Below are 18,835 nucleotides of genomic sequence, written 5' to 3' on the forward strand. Positions count from 1 at the left end.
TCGCGCACAAAACAACCCCGAAACGTTGTGCAAAACTTCGCAAACAGAATATTGCACTGTACAGTATTTCCCCAGATTGAGATAACCTCACAAGTTTCCCACAACAATCACGGAAATGTTCCTTATCTCAACTGCCAAGTATCAAAATTATTGTACCATATCATAATAATATCATAACGCTCGAAAATAATATTCATCGCCTTAAACTCAACAGCGTCGCCGCTCAACGCCCACGTTCCGTTGGTGACATGCACGCACTGGCGGCTTCATGTCACTTCATGAACTCGACAAACCCGCGTTGCTAAGCAACCGAAACAGCTGATGCGTACTCTTATCGCCCGCGTACTCTTACCCGCCCTTACCCTATCACTGCCCGTCCCCTACGCCACCCCCATGCTTGGCGCTTCGGTATGACGCTGACCGTATCACAGTGTATGACCGTATAACCCGCTGACCTCTGGCGAACACATCTTCAACTTCAGCTTCTCTTTGCCGTCGCCAGACATCAGAGTCTAGTGACGTCAGTTTTACGCATGTCACGCCTGACGCTGGACATTTGGAATGCTGTTCTACATACTCTGTTTATAGCCACTACCCTGCTCAATTGAATCCATTGATGAAAAATAATCTTAAATGTATGAAAAAAACATTATGAAATGTTCCAAGTAACTATGTAGGCAAAGATATCAAGAGGATTTTTATTACGTCATCAACCGGAGTTTTCCTCACTAAGTCTGAAAATGGCTTCATATTTGCTATCCTTGTTAGTATTGTTTATGGTGGTGTGTGTTTTATGCGATTGGTCGGCCATTGATAATCGGATTGTTACTGTTCATTGCAATGGATTTTTGTTCAATTGACCACATAAGCTTATGACTTTGCACAAGGATATATTGACAAAACATCGAAGATGCTGAAGCTAGCGCTGTTTTGCCTAGCATGCAGTCTGGCGCGACTATGCGCTGAATCTGTCTCAGTGGGTGATAATGAAGAAGGTAAGAGATTCCTGGTTTTCTTTTTCATGTTTATTGTCTGTATTTATTATGTATATTTCTAAACATCTGAATTGGTAGACCTATAATTTTTAGAAAGGTGATGTATAATTGTGTGGGGCTCTTCTGTCCATCGCGACCCTGAAATTCACGGCTTTCAGAATCAGTTCGGCTAAACAGTGATAAAAATTGGCACATTCGCGAGGTGTGATAGTAAGGTGGGATAATTTCAGGTTAAGCAAGTGGAGGGTGGTTGTAATAAGGTTTGTTCAGGTTGTTTTACACATTATTGCTGGAAATGTTGTGTATGGATATTGCACTTTATGATCTTATCTGAAATCACACTTTTTTCTAACTTGGTGATATTTCTGTTGTCATTTGTGGGTACATAGGTACCTTATTGATTGTTTGAGTTTACCAGATCATGGACACAAAAGCAGAAGAGAGGGCAGCAAATAACCCCAGAAACATCTATACTTTTAAAATGCACCAATTACGGTCTACTTCTTGTAAATCTTAATCAGTCCCCTAGTACTTAGGTACTTAAGCTAAAACTCCTTTCTCTGTTATATAGAGTGCTTTCTTCCTTATTGATAACTCTCAAGTTTTCTTCGACATCAGCAAGCCAGCATTTTTCATTTATAAATTTCTAAGATAGAGGGCTTGTATCTGAATTTCCCTTGCCCTTTGGATCTGTTGGTGCACCCATCACCCTGCCTTTTAAGGTTCCATCTTCCTTATGAAAAAGTTCACTAGGAATGGATCATGCTGATATAATGAAAACCATTATCTCTGTATTGTTTCATATGGTGAATTGGTTTCTGTTGCATCTGGTGTTTTTCCTGTATGTTTTTGTACTATGAATAGACAGCATCTACAATATTTTATCATGTCATGGTGGAGCAAAACTGTAACATCATCAGACTTTTGATTTAATTGCATAGTTTCACGCTGCAGTGAGCAGTCTGCACTATAAGGTTTATCTTTTCTTGATTACACCCTTTGTTTTTGTGCTTTGACTGGTACATAGCTTGTGGCTTATTTGGGTAAGGAAAAGGTGTTCCCAATAATTTTTTTTATGAATACAAACCTCAGTATGCACTTCTGCCTTCCCGCCATATCATATCTTATTGTTAATTTTAAGCTACTCTTGTGGCCACATATTTTTGGCCTACTTATGTCAGGCTATGTTTCTTATTATGCTATTAAACCTGTGGACTTATTTTATAAGTAGACATCTAAGCATGGTAAATGGTTAGAGTTGATCATATGAGCATAACCTTATTCTTAAAAGTTGATGGTTAAAATATAAAAAACGTACATAAATTGGACACTAGCAGCAAAATTCATTATTATTTTCATCATTATCATCATTACCATTATTTAGGTCCCCTACCTCGGCCTGCTCTTTGAAACTAGGTCTTGCTGCCGACTCCCTCCCCTGCATGGCCCGGTCTGACCTCCTCCCCCGGCGCCCCGTGTGCTCGTGCAGTGCGGTGCCCGCCGCCGGCGGTGGCGCACGGCCGGCTGCTGCAGCTGCAGGCTGTCTACCGGCCCGGTGACGACGCGCGCATCGTCTGCCGCGAGGGCTACCACCTGGACGGGCCCGAGCGGGTGACGTGCGACTCGGAGGGACGCTGGCGCAGCGAGCTGCACCCGGACCCGCACCGCCTGCCACAGTGCACCAGTGAGCCGTCGGCGGTGGAACGGGAGCGGGGAGAATGCACGGGAAGGGGAGGAAAATGTCGCTCTATAAATGAACAGTCATAGCTGGTCGTAACTCGTACGCATTAAACTCCGAAAATAGTTTGAGTTTAACAAAAATAAGTTTGGTGACCTGCAGCTGCTGCATAAGTTTGATTACTGGATGGCTGGTGTTGAAGCTCGGATTGGCTTTCATAAGCTGTTGGAAGTCTGCTAGACGTTTGAATTTTCAACTAAAGTGGGAGGATGCAGTCATTTGGTGCTGGCTTTCAGTACACTTCTGTGCTGAGGTCGTGGGTATGCAAAATGGTTTATCACTTGTCATATAACCACATTCATGGTAAGGGGCCATGGCCCACCCACTGCAAGTTCATGTCTCAGAAATCTGTGTATTTCCTTGAATTAATAACTTTCCCCGAAAATTGTACGCCGATCCGAGTTACATTTCCCATTTGTCTGCCCGCAGAGGTGACCTGTCCCAAGCCGCCGCCCCTGAAGGCCGGGCGATGGGAGGTGGAGGGTCTGCGCGCTGCAGACGGCACGCGCTTCATTCAGGGCTCCATGGTCATCTACCGGTGCGATGAGGACTTTGAGCTGCGGACGGCCGGCGGCGCGGAGCAGCGCACTGTACAACGCGTCTGCGTCAACGGCCACTGGCTGGGAGAGGAGGCCGTGTGCGGTAAGTGGAAGTGTATGTTGGGGAAACAGAAAGTGGATTTTTAAGGTGATTTTGTTTGGTTTTGTAGGGTTTGACTTTTAAAAGTGATTTTATTAGAAATGTTGGCGTTTATTTAAAGTCATATCATTGGCGATCTGTACAATATACACAGTGTAAACAAAAATGCTGTTTTTAATGAGGTAGTGATATATGAATGCTTTGAAACCAACCGTGGCGTTGTTGTTGATGTTAGTTATTCGTCGCTCGCCGTTTCGTTGTGCTGTGTCACGACCGCTACATGTGATGCATAAAATTAACATGCTAAACAGTGAGCAAGGACATTGCTCAAATCAACGACAATCGTTTCATGTGCCTGACGACAATGAGCCCATCGGTATATCCCTTCTGCCATGCTAATCTCGCCCGTACCCTTCCCAGCACGGACCGTGTGCGGTCCACCACCGTCGGCCAGCCAGGGCTACTTCATGGAGCTGCTCAGTGACGGATCAGCCGTCCTACCTCACCGCGACGTGTACCCTGTCGGCGCACGGGCCGTCTACCGCTGTAACCCGGCTCACGTTCTGGTTGGCACCGACACATACCAGTGTATGAGCGGCGGTGAATGGTCTCCTCCCGTGGCGCCCGGCTGCCGCGCAGAGCAGCCGGACGAGCCCCTGCCGTCTCCGGCGTGCGGCCTGCCCGAGCGACAGCCGCTTACCACCCAGCGACTGGTGCGCGGATGGCTCTCAGATGTTGGCGCGTCGGCCGGCGCCGTGGTCGAGTACGCGTGCACGGAAGGGACGCGGGACCGGGTATCGCCGTGTCTGCCGCAGCGGCTGACATGCTACGGCGGGCGGTGGGTGGGCCGCCGGCCGCGCTGTCAGCCGGTGGCCAGCTGCGTCTCGCCGCCGGCCGTACCGTTTGGAGAGGCGTATGGAGGCGGCCGCTCACCGGGCGCAGAGGTGTTCTACACCTGTCAGCCCGGGTACCGCCTGCTCGGCCCGCGCCGGCTGACGTGTGACGCCGGTGGCTGCTGGACACCGAACCGAATGGCCCCGGCGTGCGAACGACAGCCGGCGCCGGCCGCCGCCGAGCCGGCCCCGCTCCTCTCGCCCATCGGCGTCACCCTGCTGGCCGTCACAGTGGCCGTGGTGCTGCTGCTCGTCCTGCTGCTGGTGCTGCTGCTGCAGCGTCGCGCCTGGAAGCCGCTGCGCCGGCCGCCGCCGACCCCGCCGCCGCCCGGACCGCGGCGCACGGAGGACGCGGACCGGGTGGCGCTTATCGCCTACCAGGAGGGGTCGGGGTCGCAGGTGAGACGGTGCGGGCACTCGTGTGGGATGAACTATCGCGGTGGCATTGAGCCTTTGGTTTTGAATAGCACGAAAAGCAGGTTCAAAACAAATAACCGCAGCTGTGCTCTTTCTGATATTGAATTGGAGTTGTCTCAAATTTCGATTAGCCCATGGCTTTTCCATCTGACTTTTGACCACTTGATTCCACCTGGTGTTGCTTATCAGCTAGCTTTGCTATTCGATTGTTCAGACGACTGATGTCTAATATGTGTACTCGCTGGTTGTCGTCTACGTCTGACCTGACGTTGACCACCTGATCACACCACCCGACCTTGACAATTGGTGCCCCGCCGCTCACTTCCCCTCTCCCTCCCGGCAGTTCGTCCTGCCCACCTACGAGGAGGCGGTGCGCTCGGAGCGTGCCCCGCCGCCCCACTCCGAGCACGGGGCCAGCGGACTGACGGGCGCCCAGCTGGCAGCGCGGTTCCACCACCACCACCGCAGCCTGCCGCCGGCCTCCCGCCGGGAGCGCCTCTGGCGGCGGGAGCAGGAGTCAGATTCGGTGTCACAGCGCTCCGTGCAGAGCCACCACTCGGCCTCCAGACACAGCAATACGTGAGTCGGGGGGTGGGAATATAGTGGGGATGGGTTGGATAGGTGTGGCGATTGGTGCAGTAAGACTGGAGTTAGGATCTTTCCTGGATTCATTTCACTTTAACACAGGGAACATTGTGATGATACACTGTCACTCAATCAGTCAACTTTAGTTTTACACGAAATATTTCGTCCCATGGAACCTCGAACTCGCCATTCATTTCATACAAAGCACTCGTGCGTTCTTGTGATAATATGAATTGAATGGATCATTCCAGTCAGCAGCTGATGCTTGTGAACCGAATACAAAACTAGCGTAACTGTTCCTTCCTATGTTATCGTGTCCCCTGATGTTCAACACTAGTCACCCCTGACCGGCAACGTCGGGCGTCCCCTGAGCTCCGTCCCTCCCTAACCCCTCCCTCCTCTCGTATTCAGGACCTCCAACGCCACGCCGTCCCTGCTGGACAGTATGGGCTCCACGGATACAATGGCCACCAGTGACGCGGCATCCAACACACTCAGCGCAGCGGCCACGGCCAGTGTGCGCGGCATGTGCGGCAGCCTGGCCTCGTTTGACACATCGTCCGTGCTCAATACTGAAGGTGGGTGCATGGCGCAGCATTAATTGATGACGTGTGCGCCCACCCACGTGATGCAGACGTGTCCTTATAGCTCTGTTGATATTACGGGAGGTAATTGCACTCACATCGGAATTAGTCAGTATGGGTTTTGGCTCAAGGGGTAGACGTGTGTGGTGTCTGAGATGGGTGAAAACCTGTGGTGATTGTCACCGAATGCATAAACTTATACAGCCTCGTCTTGGACAAGACACTAACCTGTTCCTGTCGGTGCCAACTGCCATGCCCAGCTTTAACTCCTATATCGGGAGTCTTAACCCGCGCCCTGGTGGGGGGGGGGGCTATTTTTTGCCCCCCCCTCCAGACTTTTCGATATATCTCCAGAACCGCTGCGCCGATCGTCACCAAACTTTCAGTACCCTCCCGGACATCAATTTTACACATTGTGACCAAAAATTTATCCAAAGGCTATGATAGGTTGGCCGGAAATGACGTCAGAGTGACGTCATGTTCTGCCGTTTTCGACCCAAAAAAGGGTTTCGCGGGAAGAGCTGTCAGGCCTATAGCTTTGCAAATACAGAAAAACGATAAAGACATAAAAGCTGTAGAATCGACAGGGCTACAAAACTGCTATCTCGAATTTTTGAAATTTTTGGATTTTGACCCCCAAAAAATCAAAAAATAGATTTTTTGATTATAATAGCCGAAAAATCCAAAAAGTTTTTTGAATTTCGAAAAAACCGGAATATATGTGATAGTCCTTACCGCCTTCTATCAACATACCAAATTTGAGATCGATACCTCTTTTTTTGGCCAAGTTACAGCGAAAAAACTGTTCAAAATTGATGACGTCAAATTTTCAAACTCAATTTTTTTGCAATTCTAGACCTCGTAGCGCAAAACAAAGACCACCATTAGACTCCCCGTGACGAGCTGCATCGAATCAATACCCATTTTATGCAAAAATATCAACTTTGAAATTTGACCTTTTTTGACCTGACCTTGACCTGACCTCCACCAGAAAGCGGCCTAAGCCGTACCTGATAGTCTTATAACCAACACCATTGAGTTGGAAATGAAAAATTGGCCATAAAACATGCATCGCACAACCTTAGTACCTAGTTAGGTTCATGTGACCTGACCTGTGACCCTTGGTGACCTGACCTGTGACCTGACCTGGTAATGTCAGTGACCTCTTATAGCAATATATGTACTAGGCAACTGACGCCCTATCGCTGATTCTCGACAAAATGCGTTTTCTTCGGTGTTATAGCGCATTCCCTAGATGACCCGTGAACGGTGAAACATTTCATCTTTGACCTGACCTGTGACGTCATCGGTGACCCCGAGGTCAATGAAATTTGGTTTCCCTCGACAAATTTGACAGGCCTTTCGAACGCCGTTTGAATTTTGCGGATCCGTCCAGTAGTTTCGGAGATACGAGGGGGGGGGGGCAAAAAATAGCCCCCCCCCACCAGGTTGTTGTTGTTGTTGTTCTTCCCTCCGCTTCTAATGAAGTGTAGCCTGTCGGCTCTGGGCGCCTCTGGCGGCCGCCGCCAGGGCCGCCACCACGGCGGTCTCCCGGACCTCCTCCGGTTCCGGGTGGATGGTGTAGCACGTCCTTGATCTCGTCCCCATCAGGGCGGGGCAGCGGAGGAGGACATGGTCCGGCCTGTCCGGCTCCTCCCGGCACAGGGGGCACCAGGACTCTCTGCAGTCATCTCTGTTGCACCCCTGGCATCCGCCTGGGATCGGAGACGGGGAGCGACCGATTCTGTGCAGGTAGGACCGGGCACCAGACCAGTGCCCGGCCCTCAGCTGGTGGACATCCACCGCGCTGGACCGCTCCAAGCCGGTAACTCGGGGCGGTAGGCGGTCGCCCGTCACGGACCGGAACCACCCGGCTGGCCAGTTCTTGATAGTAGCCTCTCTGGCGGCTCTGGCTACTGCTCGGCAGATGGTCCTGGAGTCGACGGGGATGTCCTCCTGTGGTAGCTCCGCCGCTTCCTTTGCTATGGCGTCTGCCCGCTCGTTGCCTTCGATCCCGCAGTGGGAAGGCACCCACTGAGCGTGAATCGGGCGGTGACCCTCCCGGGACAGCCGCGAGAACGCCCGCCAGATCCTGACGCCTAGCGGTGACGTCTGCGCGGTAGGCCCCGCCCGGAGGGTAGCCAGGGAGGCCATACTGTCCGTGCAGATCACGATGGGGATGTCGCGGTCTCGTGGATTGTCGAGCAGGTGCTCAAGCCCGGACGCCAGGGCGAGCATCTCTGCTCGGTAGCTGGAGCAGTGTCGTCCGGCCGGTGTCTTCAGGTCTTCCTCCTCTCCGTCCGACCAGATGACTACTGCTCCAGAGCCTCCGTCCTTGACGCCACCCTCCACGGAGCCGTCCGTCCACAACCAGGTTGCTCTCTGTGGTAGAGCGGCAAGATGACGGGTGGCAGCCCGTATCTTCTCTCCTTCTGTCGCACCGGTTCGTAGTGGCCCCACGTCCAGGCAGAAGGTGACGTTTCCTCCGCGCTCCCACGGCGGGATGCGAGGAGGCAGCACCGGCTCGATCGGTGCGGTGACCTCCACCTCAGCCAGCATCTGGCGGCCCAGCGTTCGCCACCCCCGCACAGAAGACAGCCTCGAGGGCGCCGAGGCCTCAGCTGTCCTGCGCAGGGGGTCGGTCGGCGGTAACGCCAGGGCACGACCCAGTAGCCGAGCGGCGAGGACTTTCTTCCGCTCCTCCATGGGGGCCAGCCTCGCCTCCGCCATCACCGCGTGTGTCGGCGTGGAGCGGGGGCATCCGGTGACGATCCGCGCGGCCGCCCTCATCTCGCGCTCAATGAGCTCGGCGTGAGATGGCGCGGTTGCGGGCAGCCATGCAGCGGCAGCGTGCTCCAGAGCCCCCCGAACATATCCGTTGGCGACTGTTCTTAGAGCCTGTTCGTCCAGCCCCCAGCTGCGGCCGGCTAGGCGTCTCAGGTGGGCGACGCGGGGGCGGACTCGTCTTCTCAGACGGCGGCAGTGTGCTCCGAACTGGCGCGTTATAAACAGACCCCACCAGGGCGCGGGTTAAACAATCATTTGATATAAACCGAACCGAAATATTGGCAAAACATATAAAAGCCAGGTAGCACTTGATGGTTGAAAATGTTGAAAAATATTATCGTTACTTTTTTAAAGGCGCACTTTAAGTGTTTGATGCGGTAATTATAGCGATGTAGGGGAAAACCATTTATGCTGCTTTACAACCAGAGCGGGTTAATTTCTTACCAAGATAGCTGTTACATTCACTTTTTCTGCTAGCTTGAACCTGTCTGCTACCATGTATGTAGCCATGTAGCTATGACCTTCCCAGTTGAAAATGAATTGATGCAATTTAACTTACTATATATTTGTGGCGTTTGCTAATGGTAACCTGATTCTGTGTCTGACTGTTTTTTTTTTTATTAATTGAGAGCCAGTTGCGCTTCTACTAAATAGTAAATTGACGCCCTGTAACTGTTTTATGTACCGTTGCAAGCTGAAACTGACTTATGAATTCATGCAACATCCTAACTTGACACATCAAGCTACCATTTACGAGATAGAATATGTGGCTACTCGTGAGCTTATACTGTTTCTCATGTTTTCTTTTCTGTGTGATATTGCCACGCTAACGTGTGTTTTTCTCTGTCAGGTGAACCCCTGCTGGAGGAAAATGAGACTGAGCTGGAGGGCGCTGAACAAGACGACTCCCAGTCCTGTGGCAAATCTTCCTCCGCCGGGGACACCACCTCCAACAAGTAAACTGCGTTGTTAAAGCCGGGCGGCATCACCCTCATCGAGCGGATGGTAGCTGCCACAGAGCGGTGAGCCCCAGACGGTCGAGATTCAGTAGACTGAGCTGTCGGTCCCCGCGGCAGATTGGTCGCCGGCGGACCAACGGGCGCCCAGCTAGCGCTAAGTCTCTGTGCGAAGAGACAGCCGTGTATGGCGACGAGCTGACAGTTACAGCTCGGTCACCGTCGGATTGCGTGCGAACATGATCTGATGACAGAGGAGGCTGATGTACAGGACTTGCCGCCGTGACTGAGGCGACGACGCGCAGCTTTAACGAGATTATCGTCAGATCAAACTGCGCCGCTGTGCCGCTCGCGCCGCCGCGTGGCGTCGCACCGACTGCTGGAGCTGCGCGACATGAACTGATGCGTGGCGGGCGAGTGACGCACTGGACGCGAGCTGTGTATGTAAGAGGTGGCGACGACGCTGCACTGAGGTGGTACCATGGCACGGAGGCGTGATGGGAGCCCAGCAGTGCCCCGCCCACTCAGCTTCAGTGGTGCACACTCGCGGCAGCGCCCCCTGAGACTCACTGCTTATCGTCGGTCTGTCCCCTCGGTGGTCGCTGGAAGCGTAAAGTTAAACACATGTCTGCGATACTAGTCTATGTCAATCTTCTTCAGTGCGTTAAAACGTCGAAATGGTTTTATAGGTGCCGTGACATGCCTGGTAAATCAAACGCGATAATGTCCTCAGAGTGCGTCCCACGAATATTTGCGTTGGCTATGTATTCAGTCTGAATTGTAAGCCGGTCGTGAGCATATTTTGACTTCATTGTTTTTTTCGTGTTTGCTATAAACCTTTTTTGTAGTTGTGCTCTGTGCCTTTTGCGCGACAGCATGTTTACACTCCACGTTTTTGTCAATTTCTGGTGCGCCTGCCTATTCGCAGGCCTTGTTTTGTTCCAGTTCGGCAGCGGAAGGGGAGACCCGCCTGCGCGCCGCTCCGTTCAGACGTTGTGGCCCTCCGGTTTAGGAGAGCGGCCTCTGGTGATCTGTTCAGTATGTGTTGGCGAGACTGCCGGCAGTGCGGGCCGCTCTGTGATTGGTTGAGCGCCCGTCAGCTCGCACCGCGGTCTGTTGTCGGTAGTTGCGAGTCCCGGCCTCTGCATGGCCCCTGTTCCGCTGTTGTTGTCATTAGACCTCTAATAAATATGCCAGGAAGCCGAAACGCGAGTGTGGTAAGACGGCCAGGTTCGATGCGTGTTCAGTGGGTTCAAAATTGAAGACCAGCCAAGGTTTTGCTGACTTCTATCGACTTATCGTAGGAGATATTGATATAGTTTTTTTATACAAAATTTTCATGTTCATTGCTTAGTGCTTACCATTTATAGTCTTATCCTGCCAACCTAGCCCAGACATTCATAACTCATCATCGTTTTGTACAAACTCCTGGATGATAATCGAGAACGATGTAATCCTGTAGTCTTAGTTTGCCGGCGTTCAAGGTCAACACATGTGGCTACGAGGGACTATCAACTACTTTTAAGTGATAAAATAGCACGTCAGTACTCGCTACTCAGTCCCAGTCTTCACATGAGCCTTCGGGGAGCGTTTTTCAAGACGTCCACATTCGGGGGGGGGGGGGGGGGACTGGGAAGATCCTCTCCTGCTATCTCAACGTTGGTAACAGATACTCCGCCTGTTATGGTGAGGAGTCGAGGACACACTTCCTAAAGCCATTCATCCCGGTTGTCTGTGTGTTGTTGAGGCGCCTCACGGATGACGTCATCACTATAGTGACGTCGCCTCCAGTCGGTGTGACCCGCCTTCTGGGGCGGAGCTTCTGGAGTTCCTTCGATCGGAGCCATCGACTCGAGTCAGCTGGCTCTCCGGCGTCGCGCGCAGCGTCGCAATCGATGCCGTTTTGCGCGAGTCCTGCGCTCCGTTAGCCGCATTATACAGGGAGAGGGCAAAGACGAAGAGACGCAGCCATGGCAGTTAGAGGTGAGTGGAGGCCGTGTGTGCTCGGAATAATAGTATGTCTAATGTCTTAGTTGGTCTAAAGTAGACACTAGACGTGGAATCCGATATTGCTGCGCTTACTGGCATCATGACAGAAATTCGAGTGTATGAATGTGGGTCGAATGTTACTCGGTTAGGTGCTTCTTTGTATTTTTTTTTTTGCATTTGATGTTTCCTACAAACACAAAACAAAACAAAAGGTATGCTCAATTTATTACCAAATACCAGGTCATTTATTATTGAAGGTCAGAATCAGCCTAACTGAGCAGCTGTGGCAATCTTCTCATCTCGTTTCTCTGACGCACACATTATACAGATCAGACGAACTTGGGGCTCGCGATGTGCCGTGCGGCACAGCCTACATTCGCAGGCGCTAACTGCTGCTGCCATCTAGGGACAGGAAATCGCAGCATACGCTCGCAGTAGCGGGCGCCCGTCACGGAATCGCTACTCACTGAAATCAACTATAAATAGAGCTGAGCATTTATTGCTCTGAATGGTCTTCTTCCGCACAGTCCGGCTTGAATGTCAACTAACGTTTCGACTCTGCTCATCGGCGGTTTTTTATTTACCTCACAACGCGCGTCGCGCAGGCTGGAGGCTCCCATGGTATTGCAGTATGCAATGCCAAACAAACACTCCGTGCAGTACCAATAGTTTTGACGGTAAACTTAGGTAACTGAACATTTGGGAAAAGAGGATTATCATTGAAAACAACATATCTTATTTACCGCTCCAGTCGCTCAAAGTATACCTAACACGCTCATAGCCGTTCAAGATAAGCAAGATACGTAAAACGCCCTCCGAGTAGAAGATGGTTGCTAATGAATTAGCATTGAAATAAATATCCTCTCCACCTATTTTATGTCATGTTTACGTACGTTTCGAATGTTTTTCTAGCTCGGTTCTGACAGCCCCTGAACAATTATTTTGTTTTGCTCGGTGAGAGCATTACGGCAACTCTCGTTTCTTTATTTACCTCAGCCCATAAATTAGTTAAATAAATGTGCCGATTACAAATGGATCCCCGGCCGATGCTCATTACGATATCCGTTTGTTATTGTATTGCGCCGTGCGCACTGTTTACTCGTCTCTTGTATCTACCGTAATTGTCATTCTACACCGGTTACGTGGCACAACCATCATCTCCCCATATTCTGAGCGAGGAGCACTTATGAGAGTCAGACCGCCACCATTGTCTGTTGGCTCGAATGTCTCCTACGTAGCAGGCTTCTCTGGCTGTCTGGCTGGCTGGACCGGCCGTCTGGGCCGCCGGACGTCACGAACCATCGATCCTTGCAATTACAGTCTGCAGTGTCGGCAACATCGAGCGGCTCTCGATGGCGCCAGGCAAACGGCCAACTGCGCACTGGAATGGGTATTGTGTGACCGGAATGGTGTTTTGTGAGGCGGGTTTTGGGTAGTAACGACGAACGGTCAATGGCGGAATGGTCACCAAAGTTCTACGTGGCTACAAACTCCACGTTTGTATCAAGAACACTGTAGAATTTACGAATGAATTTATTTTGTTTATGGAACTTATGAGATAGCCTTATGCAGACAAAGACTTATGCACTTATTTTATGCAGACAAAGACTTCCCCTTTGTAGCCTGTCAGGTATTTCCTTTCATCGGGATCCCCCACATACAACCCCCGAAAAAGATGTTCGCCTCGTTGAGTGAGGTTCCGGCTGATTGTGACCCTCTCTCTTCGAATTTGTTCCAGACGCACTGCTGCTACTGTCTCTGATGGCCATAGCGGCCCAGGCCGTGAAGCTCCCAGCCCTAGAGCGCAAGACTGAGAGGCAGGAGCGGCGGTTTATGGAGCGGCACGGTCATCTCAGGACCACAGTGCAGCCACCAGCCCCTGCGCCTGGCTCACAGTCTGGCAGTCTGGACAGAGCTCCGACAGCTAAACCGGGGATACTGGTGAACGGAGACACCGAGAAGGAGACAGAGAAGGTGGCGGGTCAACAACAGGAACAACAACAGGAACCGAAACAGGACCCAGAGCAGGGACAGGAGCCGCAGCCAGAAACGGAGCCCGAGCGAGAGGAGACACCAGATAAAACGCCTCAAGAATCCAAGGTAAGTATTCGATAGGTTCATGATCGGTGTTCCAGTGCACTTATCTTGTTTTGACATTCATCGCAAGATATTTATCGTTTTTAGAGTTATGCAAGCCCGTATCTCTCCGTCTAGGAGGTGGCGAAGCATGCCCTTGGCTAACATTTACCCAGCTCCTCGATATATAGTCTGTAGTGTAAAATAACTTTTGACCTCTCCTCTCGTCAGCCTGAGGCGCCAACTGAAGACCAGGGAGTGGAGGGAGATGAGGTTCCCGCCGGATCTTCCAACCGTCAGATGGCGCCACAGACGCAGCAGGTCGACCAGCCGAGCGTCATCGACTCAGATCAGGTAGGCGAAACGTCCTCCAGCGGTTAACAAATTATCCCAGTTAAACGGTGTGGGTGGAAAATGCTAAATGAAGAGGCTTCAGGAGTCAGGACCCATGGTTGAACATATATTTTGTTCTATGGCTTATACTGATAAATGATTGTTCTAAAGAAAATAAAAAGAAGACTGATCTAATGTAATTTTTGCAGTAGGCACATGCACAGTGGTGTATGTAAGTACGTTCGAAATGGTCTTGTGGAAATGGAGATGTGCTTCTTGTTTCAATATGAAACTTAGGATTTTTGATGTCTTATTTCAGACAAACAAGAATGCGGCAAAGGAAACCACAACCACACCAGGTACTGTTTCGGTTCTGAGTCGACGTCTGTTGTAGCCTTTATTCTAAACATTTTCACGAGCTGGAAAAATCACTTTCACAGCACCTAAAAATCTCGTTCATGTTCAGCTCATCCCATATAAGATATCGGTACAGACACTTTGACCTTGACTTATTTTCTGTAGAGGTGGTAACCTACCAGCCGGTACCAGACAACGCGTACGCCGTGTTCGACCACCACGGACGGATCTGCATCCTGGCCACCATCAACGCAGACCTGGAGATTGTCTACTACACAGAGTACGACGAACGAAAGGTTAGTTATGTAATGTTTTCTTATGCCTGAAGTACGTAGTGTGATATAAGTTAGTTTGCTATAGATAGAAGCAAGATCAACTTTAATGTTGAAAATAAATCGTTTCAGTTTCCGTCACACAAAAAACTAACAGATAAAACAATGTCCATATTTCACGTACATACCTACTCTGCAAGTATCGTATACCCACTTATCATGATACTTTTTTTACGTCATACATTTCTGCCTCAGAAACTCACTGTTCGTCTGCCTGATGACGCCGAGGTAACGGGCGCGTGTGCCCGCGACAACGCCGAGCCGGTGATCAGCCTGCGCTGGGACCACTTCGAGTTCAGCATGTTCTTCAAAGAGGTCAGGCATTCAGCTTGGTGGCTGTTTTAAGTGGCTTACATTTGGGTCGATCTTGAGTGGTGAACTTGTTACCTGCTTTGGAAAAAAGCGCATTCGTATGAGCAGTATTCATGGTCAGTTGAAAGGCATTCTTCGAATGCATTGCTTCCTGGCTCATGTATCATTTTATACATAATGCTTATAACTTTAATTCGCATCTTGATATTCGCTGCCCTGGATAGTATACGGTGATGGTTATTTTTTCCTTTGTTCTCAGAATGACATCGGCAACACGTGGTACGTCAGTGACATGAAACTGGAGTACGACGCCGACCAGTTTCCCGAGGCAAAACCAAGTGAGTTATCGCGCTATATGTGCATTACGCATATTGCACACGCTATTGATTCCGCTTACGACGACTTGAAGTTGATGTCAATGTTTCACACGTTCCACTAATCAACCTTCTCCCCTCTCCCTCCTCAAAGGAGTGGGTCATCAGACACTCTCCCCGTTCCACTAACCCCTCTCCCTTCCTCCCCTCCACAGGAGTCGGCCGTCAGATGCTCTGGATGGACCGCCAGATGCTCCACACGCTCCACCTTTTCGGCACGCCCGTGGACAAGGCGTACTTCTGTACCTCCAAACAGGACCTCGATTTGTACAACGGTGACGGCGTCCGCTCTGCCAGCGTGATCCTGTGGGACCTGCACCTGCAACCCTACGTGCGCAACGGACAGTTCGGGGCCTGTGAGTACACGATAATCACTAGAGACGGCATTTAAAAAATGTATTCTGTTTCACTACACAGAGAATAAAATAAACGATGTCTGTCTCTCATTTCAAGCTTACTCGTTTCCACTCCGTTTTTTCCTTTTAGCATGGGTGATGCAGCGTTTAGAACAGGCAAACTTACATAGCTGCCGCTAGATGGCACTACTCGTCAACGCCTGAAGTGATATGCTGTACCGCAAGACCTAACTCTGACTAGCGCATCGTGGGCTGCCGGCGTGGAATGGGATATCACCCAAATGTCATTATAATAATGTTTACGTTTCTTTTTTGTGAGGCCATCCTAAAAGAACTTCAGATTATTAAATACGTTCCTGCTTTCTCATTCCGTCAGCGGTGAACTGCCCCGGCGTACCCGTCGGCCGGCGCCGTATCAACGAGACCGTGCCGCTGGCCGTCGGCTCGACCCTCGCCACCGTCACCGTACTGACCATCGCTGGCTATGCCGTCTGGAGACACTTCAAGGTCAAGAAGTTCAACTACGACACCATGGAGTGAGGCGTGGTCATACTCTGTCAGTGATAGGTTCAGTGAAGCGGCAGACAGTCCTTGTTTAGGAGTACGAGACTTGAGTTATTAGAGGGTGATTTTATTCACGTGCTTCTCACGTGGGTATCAATAGTTCAGGCTAAGGTTATTTTACAAATAGTTCTGCCCTTCATGAGGGCTTAGTTTCTTTGCACTGCCATAACATTTCGATAATGACTCTTGTAGCTCAGGAGCCGAGCCAGATATTGTGCATGATAAATTGCAACTGATTTTGTTGATGACGATTGCAAAGTCTATCAAAGCACTGCGCCTGTAGAGCGAATGTAAATTCTTTTCACCACTTTATTGCTACCGAGCATAGGTTTGCAATAGGTGCCCTAGGCCAGGCATATCACAGGGAATGTCTTCAGTCATGCGGTGGGGGAATTTGCTGAAAAGGAAAGGTAGCGCAGGGGTTACTTCGATGTTCATATGTTAGTTTATGTTTGTTGTGACGTGGTACTTAGTCTCTCCTGCTGGTATGTGTTGTTCTATTGCTTACAGCTGACAACCTAACAAACTCTAAAAACATATTAGTGATGAGTACAGTACTTCTAAATGGCACATTCTAAACGTTTGCCATTAAAAGTCATGTGAATCACGCAAGGTTTGACTGATATTCACATGCTTAAAGAGCACTGTTTGTACTTTTGGAACTCAATCTTTGCTCACGCAATCATTAACGTTAGTGACAGAACGTACTTTGTATCTTATTTGATCTTAGCTCAGCTACTGTATAGTGTATATGCGCAATTAAGTGGGTTATATTGCTCCTCTTCTATCATATTGTTTGATCTGCACCATTCCGCAGTATTGCTGCTGCTGCTGCTGTCACTATTCCTTACAGCGCTGCACATTGCACATGTCTTCCACGAGCACTTTGTTGTTCGCATGCGGTGGTGAGCTGAATAGTAAATGTTTGACATTTGAAAACGTTGGCCGGGTTGTTATTGTGGTTACTGAGAGGAGCGCCCGTGAGTGTCGTCTTTGTTGTTTTAATCATAAAATGCGCTTGAGAAGTGTGAAACAGCCTGCGCAGTGCGCACAGATCGTTGTTGAGGTGTTCAGTGTGTGCGCTTGAAAATTATGATTTGGATGCTTCAGAGGTGGGCTTTGCTTTATTGTAAGCATAACTGTACTTGTAGATACCTACGCTTTCTGCAGTAGCAAATGACGCTTACTTTTGAATATTCTGCATGCTGTATTACTTCGCTAAGTTGACTCATTTGACTAAAAAATCGCAAAAAATCGCAATCACACTCATTTGACTTATTGTTCCTAACCTAATCGATGTTTGCTGTTTGTTTTCGGAGTTGCACTAATACACGGGATATAAATATCAGTTTTTACAGGAAATTACGATTCTTTGTCCTTTTCCTGTACTCGTAGATAAAAATATGTATAGGCGTCTTTTAACGCACATAATAAGTGTGTCCAAATCGCCTCTAGATAAGCCACAATTCGCCGATCTGCGCGCCAGTCTACTCAGTGTAACACCCCGTCCACATCTGTACATTTATTAGTATTGTGTTGACGAGAACGGAATGACTACAGCCCCCCCGCGGAGGCGCGGCGGCGGCGGCGGCCGTCCCGGGTAGGTTATATGGCACGTCATATTCACGGGGATATGCAGCGACGTTCCGCAATACCATCCAGGGTCGGGGCGGCGCGCAACGCAGCGCGACACCGACCGAACAGACACAGACAATCGAGGGGGAACGCAGCAGTCCACATCACTACAGAACGAAACTCGCGCTCACTCGCTCACCGCGCCGCCACTTTATTGGTCTAAGCCGGCCCCTCTAGGAGAGACCGCGAACTGACGAGCGTTACCACTCACTCACCACTCGCTAACTCGCACTCCGGAGTCGAAGATCCGAACAAACATGGGATATATAACAGACGACAGCGTGGGCTACACACATGGTAGGCATTAACACGAGGCGACATACTGGACTCGCACTATAATGCTGTTCTATCACGACTAGCGCCGCGGCGACGACCGCTCGACTACACCGGAAAATAGTGTGGTAACATTACACCGTGCTGCTGATGCGGAGAACACGCATACATGTTCCTTACACGAGATTACACACGCTCGTAGATATTCACATCACTATCGTCTGGTTTTAACACTCACACCCAAATATGCACAATCCACAGTTACACAATTCGGTATGCTCACGCACAACGGGCTGGGTACACCAATATACGCATAAACTCGGAGCTAGCGCCATCACATTTTATTCCGTGCGGTCATCTTAAATCATCGGGCCGACGATGAACCGGCGGTCAACGCATGCTCAAACGCCGGGTGTTTGACAAAACTACTGCCGTTAACCCGCGCCCCACTGGGGTCTGTGTATAACACGCCCTACTGGGGGGGGGGGGCTATTCATAGCCCCCCCTCCTAACTCCGAAACTACTGGGCCGATCGTCAAAATTCAAACGGCGTCTGATAGCCCCGGAAAAACTGTCGAGCGAAACCTAATTTCATTGACCTCGAGGTCACCGATGACGTCACAGGTCAGGTCAAAGTAAA

The 18,835-nt window shown here is 50.2% G+C and overlaps 2 protein-coding genes across 2 annotated transcripts; both read left to right on the forward strand.

Moving 5' to 3' along the window:
• Positions 1 to 752: 752 nt before the first annotated feature.
• LOC122364431 (sushi, von Willebrand factor type A, EGF and pentraxin domain-containing protein 1-like) lies at positions 753 to 10,801 on the forward strand. The gene is made up of 7 exons (XM_043334790.1): positions 753 to 995; positions 2,485 to 2,679; positions 3,163 to 3,375; positions 3,793 to 4,664; positions 5,026 to 5,261; positions 5,679 to 5,845; positions 9,489 to 10,801. Exons 1-7 carry the CDS (start codon positions 911 to 913, stop codon positions 9,596 to 9,598), a joined length of 1,878 nt encoding a protein of 625 aa, XP_043190725.1. The 5' UTR covers positions 753 to 910; the 3' UTR covers positions 9,599 to 10,801.
• Positions 10,802 to 11,418: 617 nt separating this feature from the next.
• Positions 11,419 to 17,634, forward strand: LOC122364432. The gene is made up of 9 exons (XM_043334791.1): positions 11,419 to 11,577; positions 13,322 to 13,683; positions 13,891 to 14,013; positions 14,312 to 14,351; positions 14,515 to 14,645; positions 14,877 to 14,996; positions 15,253 to 15,331; positions 15,523 to 15,723; positions 16,100 to 17,634. Exons 1-9 carry the CDS (start codon positions 11,565 to 11,567, stop codon positions 16,261 to 16,263), a joined length of 1,233 nt encoding a protein of 410 aa, XP_043190726.1. The 5' UTR covers positions 11,419 to 11,564; the 3' UTR covers positions 16,264 to 17,634.
• Positions 17,635 to 18,835: the final 1,201 nt, after the last annotated feature.

Source organism: Amphibalanus amphitrite, unplaced genomic scaffold (genome assembly GCF_019059575.1).
Source record: "Amphibalanus amphitrite isolate SeventyFive unplaced genomic scaffold, NRLGWU_Aamphi_draft 000676F_arrow, whole genome shotgun sequence".
Lineage (NCBI taxonomy): Eukaryota > Metazoa > Arthropoda > Thecostraca > Balanomorpha > Balanidae > Amphibalanus > Amphibalanus amphitrite.